General features: G+C 41.1%; 1 protein-coding gene across 5 annotated transcripts in view; it reads right to left on the reverse strand.

Moving 5' to 3' along the window:
* Positions 1 to 1,641: 1,641 nt before the first annotated feature.
* sertad2b (SERTA domain containing 2b) overlaps positions 1,642 to 17,986 on the reverse strand; it is a 47,428-nt gene continuing 31,083 nt past the window's right edge. For 2 of the 5 annotated variants that reach the window (XM_017696578.2, XM_037538687.1), the window contains exons 2-3: positions 7,141 to 7,232; positions 1,642 to 5,588 (exon numbers count right to left, since the gene is read on the reverse strand). In XM_017696578.2, coding sequence (XP_017552067.1) covers positions 4,463 to 5,584 — 1,122 coding nt within the window. In that variant the 5' untranslated portion in view covers positions 5,585 to 5,588; positions 7,141 to 7,232 and the 3' untranslated portion in view covers positions 1,642 to 4,462. Of the gene's footprint in view, positions 5,589 to 7,140; positions 7,233 to 14,531; positions 14,614 to 17,986 lie in introns of all 5 variants that reach the window. The other 3 variants (XM_017696575.2, XM_017696576.2, XM_017696577.2) reach the window with 2 other exon arrangements.

Raw genomic sequence — 17,986 nt, forward strand, 5'->3', positions numbered from 1 at the left:
TGAAAATACGTTAACGCATCCTGCACAGGGAACACTCTTAAATGTGACATTTTCTGCACATTTCAGTGCACAATTTCTATTTATTTGCTGAGCTTAACCCCTGAAATGGCCGGCTGGTGGGCCCAAAGTTTCATTACACAATTCTGTAACCTAAACAATAGCTGAACCAGTTTGCACTGAAGTCCCTGTAGTTCCTGAATATTAAGCATCAGTATGTAGTATGTAATAATTTATCTCCAATGTGTCTGTCAAATTCAGCAAATAAACAGTAATTGTATATTAAAATGTACAGAACTGTGTTGTCTGTGTACTTGTGTACTCTGTGTCAACGGTGCGTAATTTGACAAGGGGCATACAACTGAACGTAATGCAGCTAAAATGAAAGGAAATTACTTTGAGATAACAGTCAACAGTTTGAGATAAGGCAGTTATGCAGGAGATATGATGCAGTAGAAATACACAGAATTATTGCATTTGAGTTATGGGAGTTTTAGCACTGCACTGTGTTACTGCACTAAATTTGAATGTATTACAATTACAACTGTGTTTGAACTGTATAAAATACACATTAAAATTTATTTTTGTCATTTTAAAAATAAAATAATATGAACATAATAATGTAAACACAAAGTAATTTACTCAAAGTACTATACTAAATGATCATATAAATATATGTCATGTTCCAACACCAGGCATGTCTAAATCAGCTCAGTGTGGCACAAAACTACACAAGAGAATCAGAGTATAAGAGAATCAGACAAAACAGTGACAAAGTAAGAGGACAGTGTAAACACAGTGTGAGACCTACATAATGAGTGAGTGATGGTTACAGTGATTGCAGTGTGAGTGACTCAGCCGTCACATAAAGACAGTGTACATAAAAGGGGGAAAAACATCCTCAATGACCTGACAGCAACTAGGCCACGCTCTGGCTTCCCCTTCCCTACTGCCTCACTCACAGGCCAGACGCAGCCCTGCTCCGTCGACTAAAAGTGGCACTGCTTTCCACAGCGCTATGGCCCCAATGCTGGAAATAGACTCATGTTAGCAGCTCATGAGTCACCAGTGCAAAATGGTGGCAACTGTTGATGCAGAGAAATGTCTCCCTCTGTGTCTCTGAACAGACGCTGGACCAGTGGAGAGAGTGGGACAGCCAGAGGGAGTTATTCAAGAGTATGGGGTTGCTGCTCAGAAAAGACTGACCCCTCATAACTTACAACATAATAGCTTTTATAGTAGGTACTAAGTAAGAAGTTGTAAGCTTAATAACAACAATAAGCCTGGAATTAATCTATTAATTATAAGCACATGGGCTGTATAGAGACTCACACTAATATGAAACTAATATGTAAGTTATGTAGTTCTGAAAATGAGAATGGCCCACATACATCCTTTAGTCACAGAAAAATAAGTCTGAAGATCAGTAATAAAATAAGACTGAGGTTTAATGGAGTTAACTTATCAGTTCTAAGCACAGAGGCTGAATAGAGGCCCATATTCACTCTCAGAACTACATCACTTACATATCCGTTTTATATTGATTATTAATAACTCAGTAATAAGCCCAGAGTTTAACAGAGTACCCTGATGAGTGAATTACGTAAATATCAAATGAAAAAAGGAAAACACTGACATGCAACATATTTTTAATAGTTTATTGTATGATATAAAACTACAAAAGTAAGACTGTTTCAAATTCATAGACACCTGTCCATATTTTATATATATTCTACAGTCCACACCTTGATGCAAATACAGTGATCATCAGTTGATGGGTTCATTTTTCTCTCAAAATGAATATGTTGGTAATTGCATAGAAAAAGGCACAGCTCCAAGGTCTGTGTAAAATACAGCCTCTCTTATTGAGCAGAAGAAGAGGTAACTGCCCCCCTCCTTCCCCTTCCTACCAGTGGTCTCTCTCAAAAACCACTCAACTACTTCTATTTCCCCAAACAGGTGGCCTGTGACACAGGCTGAAGACGGGAGACACCATGTCAAAACTAACAGTAACCAGCATTAGAAAGCATTCACTTCTGCTCTTCATACGTTTTGGCATTGAGGGTTAGCGACAGACTTTTTCCAAGAAAAAAAAAAAAAAAAAGCTTTGGAGTCTGAACCTCTGAAGTTTGAAGAGAATAAAATATTGCTTCACAAACATTTCCCTTGCGCACAAACAAAAATACACAGACATTAAATACTCATATTTAAATAGGGGTAGGAGGTGCAGACCTAGAAAACAGCCACAAACACCACCCCAAAATTATAATACAGGAAAACAAAATAGAGACAAAATAATGCATTTTCAAAACAGAAGAAAATGGCTTTCAACCCAATTCATTAAGCACGATACATTCCTATAAGCAGAGTACATTCCTACCATACATTCTGTACACATTACAATCCAGATGGTAGCTTCACATCAAAATAAATATATTTACACAGGAAACAAAGAATAAATAAATTAAAACAAAAACAATCACTCCAATTCCAAACATCTTAAAATAATCAGTAATTATAATTATGAATGAACAGTATTGCCCGCTTGGCTCTCATACTCCCGCTCATCATCGTGTTTAATTCTCAGATAATCTCTCCAGCGCTCCTGGCTATGACCTGTTCAAACTGACTCCCATCGAAGGCTTCTCTGTAAATAGCGAAATCAACCTGCTGAAATGGTCTCCACTGTCTGAGGATACCTATGTGATTCCATGCTATGAAGCCAATGTGCTCTTGAAAATTAACTGTGGTGAGAAATGATATTGATCATGGTGTCATTGCTGAAGAATAGTGCTCTCAATTGCATGGGTCTATAACACTAAGCAGATAATATGAGAAATGGTCCCTTTGCACATGAAGGTCAGAACTGAACTGAAAAGAAAGTCCAGTTTGACTGAATTCAGTGGTTTGTAGTGAGATGCAGAACTGAAGGCATTTCTTCAGTCTTCTGCTGCACACAGGCTGCTTTAAACTACTGAATAAGTGATGGTAATGGAAAAGTTTGGAAATCTAAACAAAACCTCTATAGTAATTTCAAACGCTCTTATATGCACTTATATCTAATTTCTAATGTCCAGTGCTGTTACCCCTTAAACTTTTTGTGACCATCTCTACTGGCCAAAAACCTACAAGCGATATTCCAGCTGAGAGACGAGGAAAACGTTGCTTAGACACGAACAGATGGCAATTAGTAAAACTCAACCAAACAATGGTATAAATAAGGTCAAATAAAACCACCCACCTAAAATCCTATAGCTGGCTTCTGTACAATTACATTGCAATGCTGCATGCAATAGTATGTATGCCGTACCGTTGGAGAATGCAGGATGCGGAAGAAATGTTTGGCAAAAAAGCATAGATGACAAAATGAAAATAAAAGATGAACAAAAAAAATCACCATAAATTTGAGGCTGCCTATGACATGATAAGTTATATATTTTGCATGAACAGGCACGCACAGACTCACTTCCTGCACACTGGTGTAGTGTTTTTAAATTAAATTGCATTTCTTAAGAGCACTGAAAATCCAAAACATAAAAAATGAGGAAGTTATGTTCATGCATTTCAACAGATAAAGACAAAAGGGGCTAAAAGTAGTTTACACTTTGCTTTTTGATCAAGAGGGAATTATCTGCATACATTTCATACAGCATAAAGGGACATAATCACTTGGTTATTTCCCATTCAGGATTAGGACTCCTTGTCACAGGACTAAAACTATAAAACATTGTGCACATGGATGCAATGTGGACTTATTGCCTGAGCCCAAGTGAACAATGCAGATCTTTTCAAATTTGGTTGAAGGTAAATTTCTACACCACTCCCACCATTTCCACTAAGTTCATGTATAAATAAGCCAGTCAGGGTAAACTATGTACACTTCATATTAGAGATTGTAAAGTGGGAGTTTGGTTCAGTCAGAACATTAAAGTTGGAGCAAAACCATTTCAGTATTTCTCAAATGTCGGTGACATATGAATAATAACACTAAAGAAGCACATAAACCAGGTTCCTCTTTTAAAATGTTGTTGTGCTTAGTGAAAATGAAAGTGACACGTAAATAGGCCTGGCATAGCACATTCTTGCACCTGTATGCTGACAAGGGGGAGAGAGCTGCTACTCCTTCTCTGCTTATTTTGAGAAATGAAAAAGAGACAATAACAGAAGGACAGGAGATTTACCAAGTGGTCATTTTTCAATGAAGGCACTCAAATCTGACAAGAAGCCAAGTGTGTTCCTTCATGTTCATTTTTTGGGAAAGGCGAGCACAGTGCATGCACAGTGTTTTGAGAAGTAGTACTGGGTGACATCACCATTATTACAATTGCCTTGTCTTAAAAATCAAAAAACTGTACAAAACTCCCACAATGTTCTTCAGCTTTTTTTTACACTTCGTATCTAAAAAAAAAAAAAATCTTTGTTTTATTTTTGCATCTACTCCTCCTCTTCCCCTTTTTAGACCTGGTCATGACCCTACCAGGACCTCCATAATGTGATCTAGTTCTGTGAGGTCCATTTTGAAAGGCTGGTTGGAGCTGACAGCAGGGGTGGAACCACTGTAAGGGGACAGAGTCTTGAGGAGGTCATCAGCCGTCACCACGGGGGCCAGCTTGGAGGGTGCCGCCCCTGCAGCGGATGTGCAGGGGTCAAAATCGTACATGGATGTGTCAATGTCTGCGAAAAGGATATCGTCCAGCGCCAAGTCAGTGAGAAAGCCTGAGGAAGAGGAGGCAGAGGGGGAAGTGCTCATGTCCAGGCCATTAGGAGGGAGGGTCTCCATCAGTTTTGAGTCGCTGGCCACTACGGGTGCAGATGGACGCTCCAGAGGCAGCGGGTTTAGGCCCTCCAGCTTGGGGCTGCAGGGCTTGCTGCAGTCCTTTAAGTCTGAGACCCCACTGGCATGGTTAGGGGGCCGGAGGGGCATGTGTAGGGCCACAGTGAGCGTGGTAGGGGAGGTAGTTATAGGCCCTGCTGCGGCTTGGGCTGCTGGACACAGCTCCTCAATGTCATCCAGGGCAGAGGAGAAACTGTCTCCGCCCACTTGTGGATGGAGTCTGGACGGGACATCCTGAAGGGACTGGGGTGAAAGAGAAGGGGGCGGTGGTGTGCAAAAGGCAGCGCTGTCCTCTTCCAGCAGTGAGGCCGGGGTGAGGCAGGCATCTAGTGGCGTTTGGCCAGCCAGAGGCGGGGCTGAGGGCAGTGGAGGCGGAGCAGGGCATACAGGGGGTGGGGCCAGTGGGGTGGCTGTGGCAAGTGAGAGTGCCCCAAAGGCTGGCTGAGCCTCCCGAAAGCCCTCATCCACTGGGTCGTCAGGCGGAGGAGACGGGGGAAAGAAAAGCGGCCGCAGGTTGCCCTCCTGCTTCAGTTCTTCCTGTATGCGCCGCAGCATGTTGTTGATGAGCACACGCTTCTCCAGGCTGGGCTCAGCCAGCGCCCGCTGGTTATATAACTTCATCAGAGAGATGTTGAAGATGGTCTGCCTCTGCAGCGTGTAGGACACCTTGGAGAGGCCGTCAGCCGCCAGCGCTTTGCCTTCCACGCCCTCGTCATCCTCATCCAGCTTCCGCTTTGCTCCTTTACCCAACATATATCTATATTAGAGAGAGAGAGAGAGAACATCAGATGCTATGTCAAAACCATTCTTAAGTACGATTTAGATGGGATTAGTTTTACATGGAGAAGTTTGGTAATAAAATTACTACTAAATTATTTCTGAGATTTTAGTCCTGACCCAATCGATCAAGTCGTTTTTACAAACTGTGCATACTTGCATATGTATCTACAATAAAATAGACTGCAGAAACAATGTATTGTTTCATATACTGTTGGAAAAGAGCTTTTTGCTGAGTTTCTTAAAGGGAAATTCCATTGTTTTTTCAAAATTTCCACATAGTTCAGTCACTGAGATGTGCACAAAGTAATTCAGAGTGGGTTGATGTGAAATGGTTAATTTTAGAGAAAATTAACAACTTATTTACAGTAGTGGTGATAAGAACCATTAGTCACAATGTTTACAATGGAAATACAGCCATTTTATTTACTATCCAAAACCACCACTGGACCTACATGTATCTTCTGAGTATTTATCTATAATGTTGATAATGCTAAAATACTAGTGGTTGCCTTGCATGTATATCTCCACCATGAATGGATTAAAAACACACATCAAAGCTATCATACAATAATGTTTTTGGCATTAAGCAGCATATTCACAACTATTTCACGTAATAATGTTCAGTGGGGTAGCTTTAGGACGCATTTAACTATTCGGATGTCTTGTTTCTTTGAAGTTGTTTCTTTAGAACTTTAACAACTTTAGAAGTATTTCCCATAAAACCACTCTGAATTACTTTTTTAACGATGCAATTGAAAAATCAGTGGAATTATCCTTTAAAAGTAGAGCCATTCAATAAATTATTTCCTTGTATTCTCTGTTGCCCAAATCAAATTGGCCTAAATGTACTATGTTGATCTTTAAAATCTAGAAGAAAGTTTTGTGGAAATAAGCCTGCTTTTTCATCTTTTTGGCCACAAAAGTGCAAATATCTGTCATGTACAGAGATCTTCCACAGGCGCCCCATGATAACAACACTTTACATATACAGATCCCGAAAACTTATCCCATCCAAATTGTACTTTATTTCTCATTTCTTGGTTAATGACTACAAATGACATATACCACATTTTAGTACACAAACAAAAAAATGGTCATATAAATATTCCATAAGGTTCTAGTGAAAGAAAATCAAACACAAAAGCTTAAAATGTGTATGAAACATACACATTTCCATAATAACAATGATTAGAAAGAACAATGATTTGTAAAACATAGTTTATCAAACTTAAGCCAAGAAGATAACTCTACAAAATGAAAAGTCATAAAGACCAAATACCACAGTAAAGTACAAAAATGCTCCTTTGGCAGGAACCATGTAGCATTTAGTTGATGAGATGGTATGTTAAAACTTGTTAGGCACGTAAACTGAAGTCATCGTAAATAAAGGTAGATAAACATTATGAGCTGGTACATGGTATGTCGGACAAAATACACGACCAACGAAATAGACAGCCAACCCAAACAGCAGTTGGTTGGAGCATCAACAAGTTGACTTGGGTTAAAAATAAAAAGACCGATTCTATTACCAGATTGTAGCTTTGTTGCCATGACACTGGCCCGCAAGCTGTCATCATATTAGCATTCTGAGCCTCCAGTGGGGTGAGATTCACTACAATCTCTGTGCAGCCGCCGCAGAGAAGAAAGAGCACACAACGACTCACGTTACAACTGTGCCAAACAGATAAGGTAACACAACATAGGGACAGGGCTTTACGCAAACCAGCAACTTCATAAAGCACAAGCAACCTGCTATCAGTCACTCTGAACTGTTAGAACCATATAAAAGAGTTCAACAGGGGTGTAAAGCTCTGATCTCAAAAAGATTTGATCTGATTATGTTTCTTTGAGAAACTAGTCAACAAATCATGAAATCTCAAGTCTCGGGTTATTTATAGAATACACAAATGTGACTGGAGGAAATATTTACACAGTGCAACAAAAACAAAGCATCAAACTTTTTAAACATATTTTACATTTGAAAACAGCCTGAGAATAAGAACTAGAAAATGCTTCTATGTCTGAACTTTTTGAATATTCAGATTATAACTGATCATAACGTAACTTAACTCTTTTTTTTAATTCATGCAGTCGAATGCATCTTCAGAACATTTTCTGATGCAGTTTTAGAGTTCACATATAGCAGAGAAGAAGCGTGCAGGAGTGATTACAGGAATCCTGCTCTGACTACTGCTTCCTGAGCCGTGCTGCTGAGAGGAGGGAGGCAAGTGTGTGTCAGACTTTCAGTAAGTGCTAACGGTGTAAATGTGTCATGCGAGAACACGGCACTGGTTTTTGGCTCCTGTAGTGTCTGGACGCAGGGGGAGTGGACAGAGGACAGGGGGGTAGCAGAGTGGCCGGCTGTGTGAGAGAGAGGGAGAGATGTGGCCAGGGAGCAGACCCCTGGCCTCATGTTAGGAAACACCAACAGCATGGCGCTCCGAGGCTACTGTACCGGCAGAGAGAGCATACTCAAGATTTACAACCTCTCTCTGGGGCCGCCATGTTGTTACAGTACACTGAGTCACTACGGCGCTGCGGAGAGAATGGGCGAAAGACAGAGAGACAGAGAGTGTCAGAGAGGGAGAGGGAGAGAGAGAGAGAGAGAGAGAGAGAGAGAACAAGAGGCAAGAAACAGAGAGACAGAACAGGAGGTGAGAAACAAGAGGGAGATAGGTTAAGAAAAGTAAGAGAGACAGAGAGGGAGAGAGAGAGTGAGAACATGAGGAGAGAAAGACTGAGAGTGGAGGGAGAGATCGAAAGAGCAGAGGGAGAGATAGCGAAAGGAACAGAGATAGTGGGGGGCAAAGACAGAGTGAACAGGAGGCAAGAGAGACAGAGACAAAGATCCTTATTATAAGATCCTGCCAAAAACAAAATTATGACAATGAGTCCTAATTCTTAAGCTCACCATGAATTTCTGTCAGTTTTGTACATTTTATAATAGTCTTCATTGAATTTGTTATTTCATAACACTTCATACAGCATGAAAGTGCAGTGCATATGTCTTTGCTCATATAGATTCCATACTGCAGTAACATCCTCAGACAGCAGCAACAAGCTCCATTCTCACTGCATATGGGCACATTCTTACATGTTGGTTTGAACGTGAGGGAGAGAAGTTTATTTTGAAACATTCAATTACACGGTATGACAGCGATATAAAATGAGGTAGCCTGCATTCTTCAAATGTTACCATTTTTCTACGTGTCCAAATAAACATGTGTAATAGGGGGCAGAAAAAGAGAATAACAGCAAACACTGTAATGTAAGCAAAATAACAAAGACGGGGAGAGAATGAGGAGGAAGAGGGGAGAAAAAGAAGAGAGGAGATGAGACAGGGGAGAGACAAAGATGGAGCAAAAGAGAAAAAGCATGGGATGAGACTGAGAGAGGGTGAGAGACAGGAAGAAAGAGGAAAAGAGTGGGATGAGAGAGAAAGAATGAGAGAAAGAGAGGAAAAAGATAAAGAACGAGAGAAAGAGACGAAAGAGGCAGAAAGAGAGAGAGAGAGAGAGAGAGGGGAAAAAAGCACAAAGAGAGAGAAAAGACAAAGTAATGGAGAGGGGGAAAAGAGAAAAGAGATGAAGAAAGAGAGGGAAAGAGAGAAAGAGAGGGAAAAGACAGAAAAAGCAAGAGGGATGAAGGGGTCAGAGTAAGAAAAAAGTGACAGGAAAGAGACATAGAATGAGCGAGAGCGACAGAGAAGAGACAGAGAAAGGCTGCGAGAGGGAAAAGAGGAAAAAATCAGAGTGGGGGGGGAAGAGAGTTGAAGAAAGAGAAAGATAGGAAAAGAAAAGCAGCAAGAGATGAGAGAGGAATAGTCTACAGAAAGAGCCAAAGAGAGGAAAGAGACAGAGAAAGATAGGGAAAAGCGAGGGGAAAGACAAAGCAAAGATACAAAGATTAAGCAGAGGAGAGAGACAGAAAGAAAGAGGAAAGAAACATATATTGATTGAGAAAGAAAGAGGGAGGGAAGAGAGAAAACTTGTGAGACTGCAAGAGAGAAGAGAGAGATGGAGAGAGAGAGAGAGAGAGAGAGAGAGAGAGAGAGAGAGAGGGCAAGAGAGAAAGAGAGAGCGAGAGACAGAGAGAGAGAGAGCAGGAGAGAAAGAAGCCTGTTTGTGAGGCCTCTCCTCATTACCATAAAGTAAAGCCCAGTAGCAGTAGGCAGCATTGCAGTGTGCTTGAACCTAATCCAGGCTGACAGCTTCATGCACCCTGGCCCTGTCTGTGTGCTCACACACACACGCACGTGTGCGCGAACACTGCGCAGCCGCAGCACTGCCAGGCATTTCCACTCAGTCAGGAAGTGCAAGTGGCTGGGCCTGCTGCCTCGCTGCCTGTTACCATGACAAACACAGTCAGCTGGGAATCCACCCAACGAGATGACAAAGAAGTATAGGAGGGAGGGAGAGAGGGAGAGAGGGAGGGAGAGAGAGAGCCAGAGAAGGAGGGGGTGAGGGAAGTTGGAGGAAAAAAATAGAAATGTGTCTTTTCTCTGTACAGCTTCCGAGGCAAAAGATTTGAATACGAAAAATGTGTGAAGAGAAGAACAAGTTGAGTCCACTGCAGAGTGAGTGCATATTCCATTCCAAAACATACCAATCACACAACAACAAACTACTCTAACAAGGAACAAACAAGCTGAGGAATAAACAAACTATACTCATTTTAAACAGTTACATTTTTTCTCTATTATACAGATATACCAACAGGATCAATTCTAGGTATCAACAAGCAACATTTGTCAGCGTAGCTCTTACTGTTGCATCTGAGGTGTTTGTCTACTAACCCAGCCGCTATGAACTTGTTTGGCCATATTTAAATGACCACACATACTGACCAGACAGTGAACAGTAATCTCGCCTTACTAAATACTCATGCACAAATTGATCTGATGGTATTTTTATCAAGAAAGGCAGAACGCACTTGTAACAACACTTTTTTTCACACTGTAAAAAACAATTCATTGATTTACCTTAAAAGTTTGAATTCATTAAACTTAAAATAATATAAGTATATTATAATATAAGTAATATAAGTATAAGTAACTTATATTACATATAAGTTAACAGAGTGTAAAAGATTATTGTTCTGTTAACTTACTATCCGAAGTTCAGTGAACTCAAAATTTTAAGGCAACCAGGTTACTTACATTTTAGGTTAAATCAATGAATTTTTTGTGTTTTACTTTTTTTTATAGTTATTCTAACCTAAAATATCCTTCAATGCATAGCAGACACTAAAACAAGGAACTGTAGCACAAGAGCTCACACAACAACAGATCAATCACTCAGTGGATGCTGAATATTAAGTTAAAAAAAATTAAGTGATACTTTATTAATCCCACAAATGGGGAAATTCCACCTCTGCATTTAACCCATCCGTGAAGTGAAACACCACATACACACTAGTGAACAGACACACACACTAGGGGGCAGTGAGCACATTTGCCCGGAGCGGTGGGCAGCCCTACCCACGGCGCCTGGGGAGCAATTGGGGGTTAGGTGTCTTGCTCAAGGACACCTCAGTCACGTGCTGTCGGCCCTGAGGGTTGAACCAGCAACCTTCCGGTCACAGGGCCGGTTTCCTAACCTCCAGCCCACGACTGCCCCCAACTGTGATATCATAAGTAAAAGAAAAAGGAACTGCAATATAGTGATATTTATGTTATTGTGATAAATTACATCACATTACTACATGCTTTTCTGAGCATATCACTTCCAACTGCATGTTGCATTGAAAGAGAGAATAATCAAGCCTGCTTAATTGGATTTAGTTCACTATGTGAAATGTTAGAGTTAAAAACCATGTATTCATAGTTTTTGATTTAGAATTGTTTCCAGCGTGCAATTCATAGAAAAGTGCAATACTGTGATGCATATCTGTACTGTTAAAAAAACTCTATTTCTTGAAGTGTTGTGATGTTGTGTTTTTGTCATATCGTCCGACCCTAGTAGGAAATGAAAAGAAGTGTCAGTGCAGGTCATTCAGTAACACTTTCAGCCTGTTCTTCTACTGTTGCTGTTGATAAAAGACTGGTTTAGAAATTAGACATGCGCAAATCATAGTGATGTAAGATAACAGCCCTGAAAGAGCAAACAACAAGAGAATATGAGTCAAATTACTAAAAAGAGCATTCGGGATAGAGACAGTTTTAGAGAGATGAATCAGTTTTCAGAGATATTGGATAAAAGCAAATGATTATTTTAAGAATAAACTGAAACAAAAAATGTTGCTCTACAGTGGAAAGAGAGATAGTGTGGAATGGTTTACATACTCCTCAACCATTTTACAGTTGAAAATCAAATATCCGAGAGGGACAAGGTGAGATCTTGCTTCTATCTTCACTGCTTCTGTTGTTAAATGGGTAAAAACAAGCATATTTGCTTCACTGAAACCCACAGGCTTATAATTCAGCTAATAATCTTGACACATATTATTTAATAACTATTATGAATAATGTGAAAATTACTATGAAGCTAATTAACTTTGTGCAGTGATGAGAGGTCCAAAGGGGTTAAAATGTACTAAATTAAAGGATGATGGATTTGCTCATGAGTAAGTCTGTAAATAAATAAATACCACAATGCAAGTTTGGAGCAGAAAAAGGCTACTTCTCATAATTCCCATGCATACTCTGCTCACCATAATTCATTGTCTTTAGCTTTTAGTGAAGCTTACAGATTCAGTCCTTTCCAGTGAGCTAGAGAGAGGAATGTGAGGGCAGCTGAACGAGTCCCTGTGACTCAGAGCTCCGTCTGCAGCACTTAAACGCCACTGTTACCCCACCCTGCACATTCCTCTACTGCTTCTCCCTCCTTTTCTTTCTCCTCCACCCACTTTGAGCCCTTCATCCTCGTCCCTCCATCTCTGGAGTGTGGCAGACATGGCCTGTTAGTTAGTGTTCTCTGGTGCTGGCAGAAGTTTAGCAGAGTGTTTAATGGTGGTTAAGGCTGGGATTTGAAGAGAGAAAGCTGGTTGTGGGTCAATGGAAAAGAGCAGCTGCTACTTATTGCCCCTGACCTGAATCTACCGAGCACACAGAGACAACAGGAGGAGCCAGCGGAGAGAAAGAAAGCTGGGAGTGCTGTGTTCCAGTCTTGCTCGGCACACTTTGTTCCCTTGCACACACACACAAACACAGGCACTCAGGAACACATCGGCTGCATCTCCACTGTTAATGCACCAGCACCGAGCAACGACCCTGTTTCAAACACCCCCTACCGGCATAAAATCTTTCACTGAACAGAAAAGACACTACATCAAAAGAGAGCTCGTTTTTCTCACTCTCTCTTTTTTTTAGTATGTTGTAAAACGGCTGGCAAAGGCTCAGTTTTACAGCAGAGTTTTAAAAATGCGGCTTTAGTGCAGCTCACTTCCTGGATACGACTCCTGCCAGTAGCCAAGTGTGTGAAACAGAGCACCGGATAAGTCCAGAATTAGTGTAAAAACCGAGGCTGAGGCTTTTGGACAGGAGAACACAGAGCTGCCAGAGCAGGAGCTGAAAAAACGCCGCAATGCCGCTACCCTGGCTGCACACTGTGTGCTAACCCAACACACAACAGAAAACTTCACAAGAGAGAGCATACGAGATGGATGAAGTCTATTAGCGGGGTGTGCTGGTTGGAAAAGCACAGGGAAACTGTGCTGAGGACAGAGAGGGATTGAGGGAGTGAGCAAGTGAGGGGGTGAGTGAATGAGGGAGCAAGTGAGGAAATAAAGCAGGAAGTTAGTGAGTGAATAAAGGAGCGAGGGAGTGAGGAGGCATGTGAGTGGGCGAGGGAATGAGGGGCAAGTGATCGAGCAAAAGAGTGTGCGAGTGAGCGAGAGAGTGAGCAAGAGCGAGGGAGAGTGAATGAGGGAGAGAGTGAGTAAATGAGTGACTAAGTGAGGGTGTAAGAGAGTGAGTGACCTGACAAGGAATGAGGGAAGTGAGTGAGCAAGGGAGAGAGCAAGTGAGGGGGTGTGTTAGAGAGTAAATGAGTGAGAGATGAATTGAGTGGATGAGTTAGTGAGTTAAGAAGTATGTAAGTGATTGAGTGAGTGAATAAAGGTCCTAAAGAGAGAGTGAGTGAAGGGGCGAGTGAGTAGGTCAGTGAATGAAGGGTCAAGTGACTAAGCAAGGTAGTAAAGGAGCGAGCAAGTGAGAGGGCAAGTGAATGACGGTGGGAGTGAGGAAGTTATTAGGTAGGGAGTGAGTGTGTGAGGAGGTGAGTGGTAGCTCAGGCAATGAGGGAGTGAGTGAATAAGCAGGAGAGTGAGGGTGCAAGTGAGTTAGTCATTTAGTGAGCTGGTGAGTGAGCAAGTGGGGGAGTGAGTGAGGAAGTGAGCAAGGGAATGAGCTAGCAAGAGGCCGAGTAAGTTAGCAAGTGAGAAAGTGAGGAAGTGAGGAAGCAACTGAATGAGCAACTGAATGAGCAACTGCATGAGCGAGGAAGCTAGTGAGTGAGGGAGCGAGCACTGAGTTTTTCAGTGATATTATGATGCTGTAACAGGATCTGCACGTTTCCATGCCTGAGCTTCTGAATTCCCCTCCCCCTCACCTCCGTGCTGTGCTATTTCAGGTCCTGAGGGTACGGATTCACACACACATATGCACGCACGCACACAAAAACATGCATGTGTACATATATAGTTGGCATTTCTGCAGCAAAAGTGGTCAGTTTCACCAACAGCTACAGCAGTCAAACATCATTCCCCCAGCCTGCATGTAATAACACACACATTACTGTGTCAAATGAGAGAGAACTGGGAGGAGAGTGACAGAGATAAAGAATGATAGGCAGAGAAAATGAAGGAATGGAGGGGAGAGAGAGAGAGAGAGAAGCAGTGCTCTCTCTGGTGTCATCTTACAGTATCATTACAGGCACATAATCCATGATCATCCTCCTCTCCGCCTGGCCTCTGTACTTACTCAGCGCGCTTTGTCACGGCACTTGACGGCACAAAGACGGGGTGTCATTTGTGTGGGCCCTCCTGACGAAGGCTCAATAATACTGAGCACAAGCAGGAGAGGAGAGAGGGAGAGAGCCGACAGAGAGAGAGAAAGAGAGAGAGAGAGAAAGAGAGATACAGACAGTGAACGATACAGAGAGGCAGACCAAATGACATATTTATGGCACAGCAGAGGCTCGGCAGCAGTTTGGCATCTCGCAAGAAAGACACTTGTGTAGTTTGTAACTAAACCAGCTGTGTGAATAATGAGAAATGTTATTGCAACTAATCCCAACAACTCAACAGAGTAAACAGAAAAATCAGGTGTTAAGACAGCGAGCTTTTAATGATTATATCACTTTGCCTCTTTGCAATTACATTACATTAACATTCAATTTCAGCCTTTTAGTAAAGGCATTTAAGCATGATCTAAAGTCTGCTATTCTTTTTTAATAATATGAGGACAAAGACATCTTGCTGTTGTAAAATTCACACTGGACTGAAAATTAATAATAAACAGCAATGACCATGCAACAAATGCTCTGTACTGGAAGGAACTGCATTATGCCAGTCTGTTTATTATATTAGTCTTCATAATTTCAATATAATCTAAAGTCAATGACTTTAAAAAAAATATTATGGTGAAACATCCTTGGTGCTGTACAATCTTCTCCTTAACAGTTGTATCTGTCTCCACAATGAACTGAACATTAGTAACAAACTAGGCAAAATGAGCTCTGCACTTACACAACAAGCAGTGCATTACATTAGAAGTCTTCATATTTTCAACATAATCTAAAGTCAGCAATGCGTATTTTTTAACTCTGCATTCAAGTGAACAATAATAACAGCTAGGGCCTGGCAAAATGAGCTCTGTACTGGGAGTAACCACATGAACTTGCACATCAGTTCTCAATTTCTAGTAAAGTAGAGAAGAGAGCATAGGTCAAGGATAGTGACTCATTTTGTAACTGACATTCTATGGTTATCATCTTAAACGCTTTCTCGCACTATTCGCTGTCTCTTAGTGTGTGCCGCAGTGACACTGCACTATTCTTTAGCAGGCAGGCAGAATGGATAGGGCATGGTGGCCATAAGGAGCAGCCAGTGTTGTGGATGTCAGGCACATGTGCAGTGAGGCAGCAGCATGCAGACTGCAGTCCAGGCTTTACGTCAGTGGCAGCAGCAGCAGAGCAACTTGCAGAATAGCTCTCTGCACGCAGAATGTGGCCTGACTACTGTATCATACATCACTCTATGCCACAGCCCACTTCTACACATTACAGACACATGCACTGTTACATTTCCACATGCTTCCAAAACGTGATTAGGGCTATCATGACTATTCAATTAAACTCGAGCACTTAATTTATAAAATAATCCATTAAAATTTGCCCTCGCAGTGAATTGCTAGTAATTGCCCTGCAGTTTGCATAATAAACTGTCCTACTGACCACTCTTACAGTAAGAAACAACCTGATGGAAATATCTATGTATATGCTTTTGATGTATAGTGTTTTATATATTTTTATATAGTGTTTTAATTTATTTTTATTAATGCCTTTTAAAAGCTTTCAGGTTTTTTTGCCTTCCTAGTTTGTCGTTTTTGTAAAAAGGTATTCTGGAATAGTTGAAAGACTACATTTTTTGTTTTTGTTCAGGTAAGTCAATTTTTGTAGTTTGCCCTTTTTAAAAAACACATCACTTGATTAATTGGGAAAAGTTACCAAATAACTAAGGCAGTCAACAGTTACAGCCCTAAATCAGGATTTCTGAATGAAAAGATCTTAAACAAAAAGAAGATCCAGACACCCAGGCATTTTAAAGGATTCATAGCTATATTATTCTTGTTTTTCAGAAGCAGCTCTGAAATCTGTTCTGTCCTAAGACAATACTTTTAAACAGTAAAGACACTACAATCTGAACTCTGGTCTTCAGTTGTGTTAAAGAGAGTTTAAATGCTGGCAGAGAGCAGAACACTTTTCAAACCGGTTAGACCAGAGGGGCCAAAGGCTTCATGCAGTGTGCGGGGGTGTGAGATGCACACTTATCAGTGTGGCTCAGGGAAAATAAAACCAAACTGCTAGCAATGACAATCTCCTAATATGTATCTAGAATTTAGCTGTCATCATTTGCTACTACAGTGTGGTTTAATAGATTAATAGAAAAATATTGTCAATATGGCCTGTGTTAATTAACAGCTTAAGAAAATTATATAAAATCCTGTCATGTATTACAGGGCCCACATTTCATGCAGTGTATTTTCTGGAGATGATGTTTGTGTGGTTCTGTGGAAAGAAAACTGTAATAATTCTAAGTAAAAAGTAAAATAGACGGATACAGGTAAATGTACTGGTTTCTGTGACATCACAGAAACAATGGGCTTTTTTGCAGCTTAGTTTCCATATATGGACTGTATCGACTAGGGTATGACTTTAAAACTTGTACAGTATTTACATAGTACATCATACTCTTTTTGCTTCAAAACAGTGAGGAAAATTTCATTTATTTGGTATGAGCCCTTTTAACTCTTTAAACCTACATTTCCTTTCCTCGCTCTCCTTAACTACATCATTTACATATTAGTTTCACAGTACTTAGTGAAAAATTCACTGTAGTTGCTGAAAAATAACCCTAGAGTTTAACAGAGCCTGCAGACTTATCTGAATCACTCTACATGTTGGGTCTCTTTGTCTAACTATGGGTTGCTTTCTTCCTCTGGAATGTAAATACCGAAGTGTTTAATGAGAGCTTGCAGTATAATGACTTTGTATGCATTCTGAGGGTATACATACAGCACAAAAGAGCCACTTATACTGGCACAATGGGCTGAACAGTATGTGTAAGCGTTCACCTCGAGAATACTCTGCATTCCAGCTGACTGCACTGACCGAGTCCAGCAACATGAGATGTGAAAGCTGCCCACAACTCCTGTATTAACTTAAATGACCTTGCTGCATGCCACTTAGGCTTGGTAATACATGGCTGGTCCATCCAACATCAGCAGGCTAGAGTTTTACTACAGCGTCAGACTCCACATACAGACACACACACCCACATGCACGTGATACACACACATCCTGCCCAGCAGCTATGTTCAGGAGCTACATGAGGTCAAAAGGCCTCAGCCAGGGGAGATCCTTGGATGTCTGGATACAAGTTTTCTTGCATAGCATTAAATAAGGGATAGAAAAAAAGAGAGAAATTCAGATGATCAATTTAAATAGTCTGTCAGTGTAATCTACTTTAATGTGGATGTTCACTAGCAGGTCTAACTGGACCTTGATCCCTCTTGAATTTACTGTGTGCGTGAATGTGCACGAGAGAGAGAGAGAGAGAGAGAGAGAGAGAGAGAGAGAGAGTATGCGTGTAAATGTCCTTTGGACTTTGCCTCTATCTCACCAGGGGACTTAAAAATTACTGCAGAGTGCAGTT

The sequence above is a fragment of the Pygocentrus nattereri genome, chromosome 5 (genome assembly GCF_015220715.1).
Source record: "Pygocentrus nattereri isolate fPygNat1 chromosome 5, fPygNat1.pri, whole genome shotgun sequence".
Classification (NCBI taxonomy): Eukaryota; Metazoa; Chordata; class Actinopteri; order Characiformes; family Serrasalmidae; genus Pygocentrus; species Pygocentrus nattereri.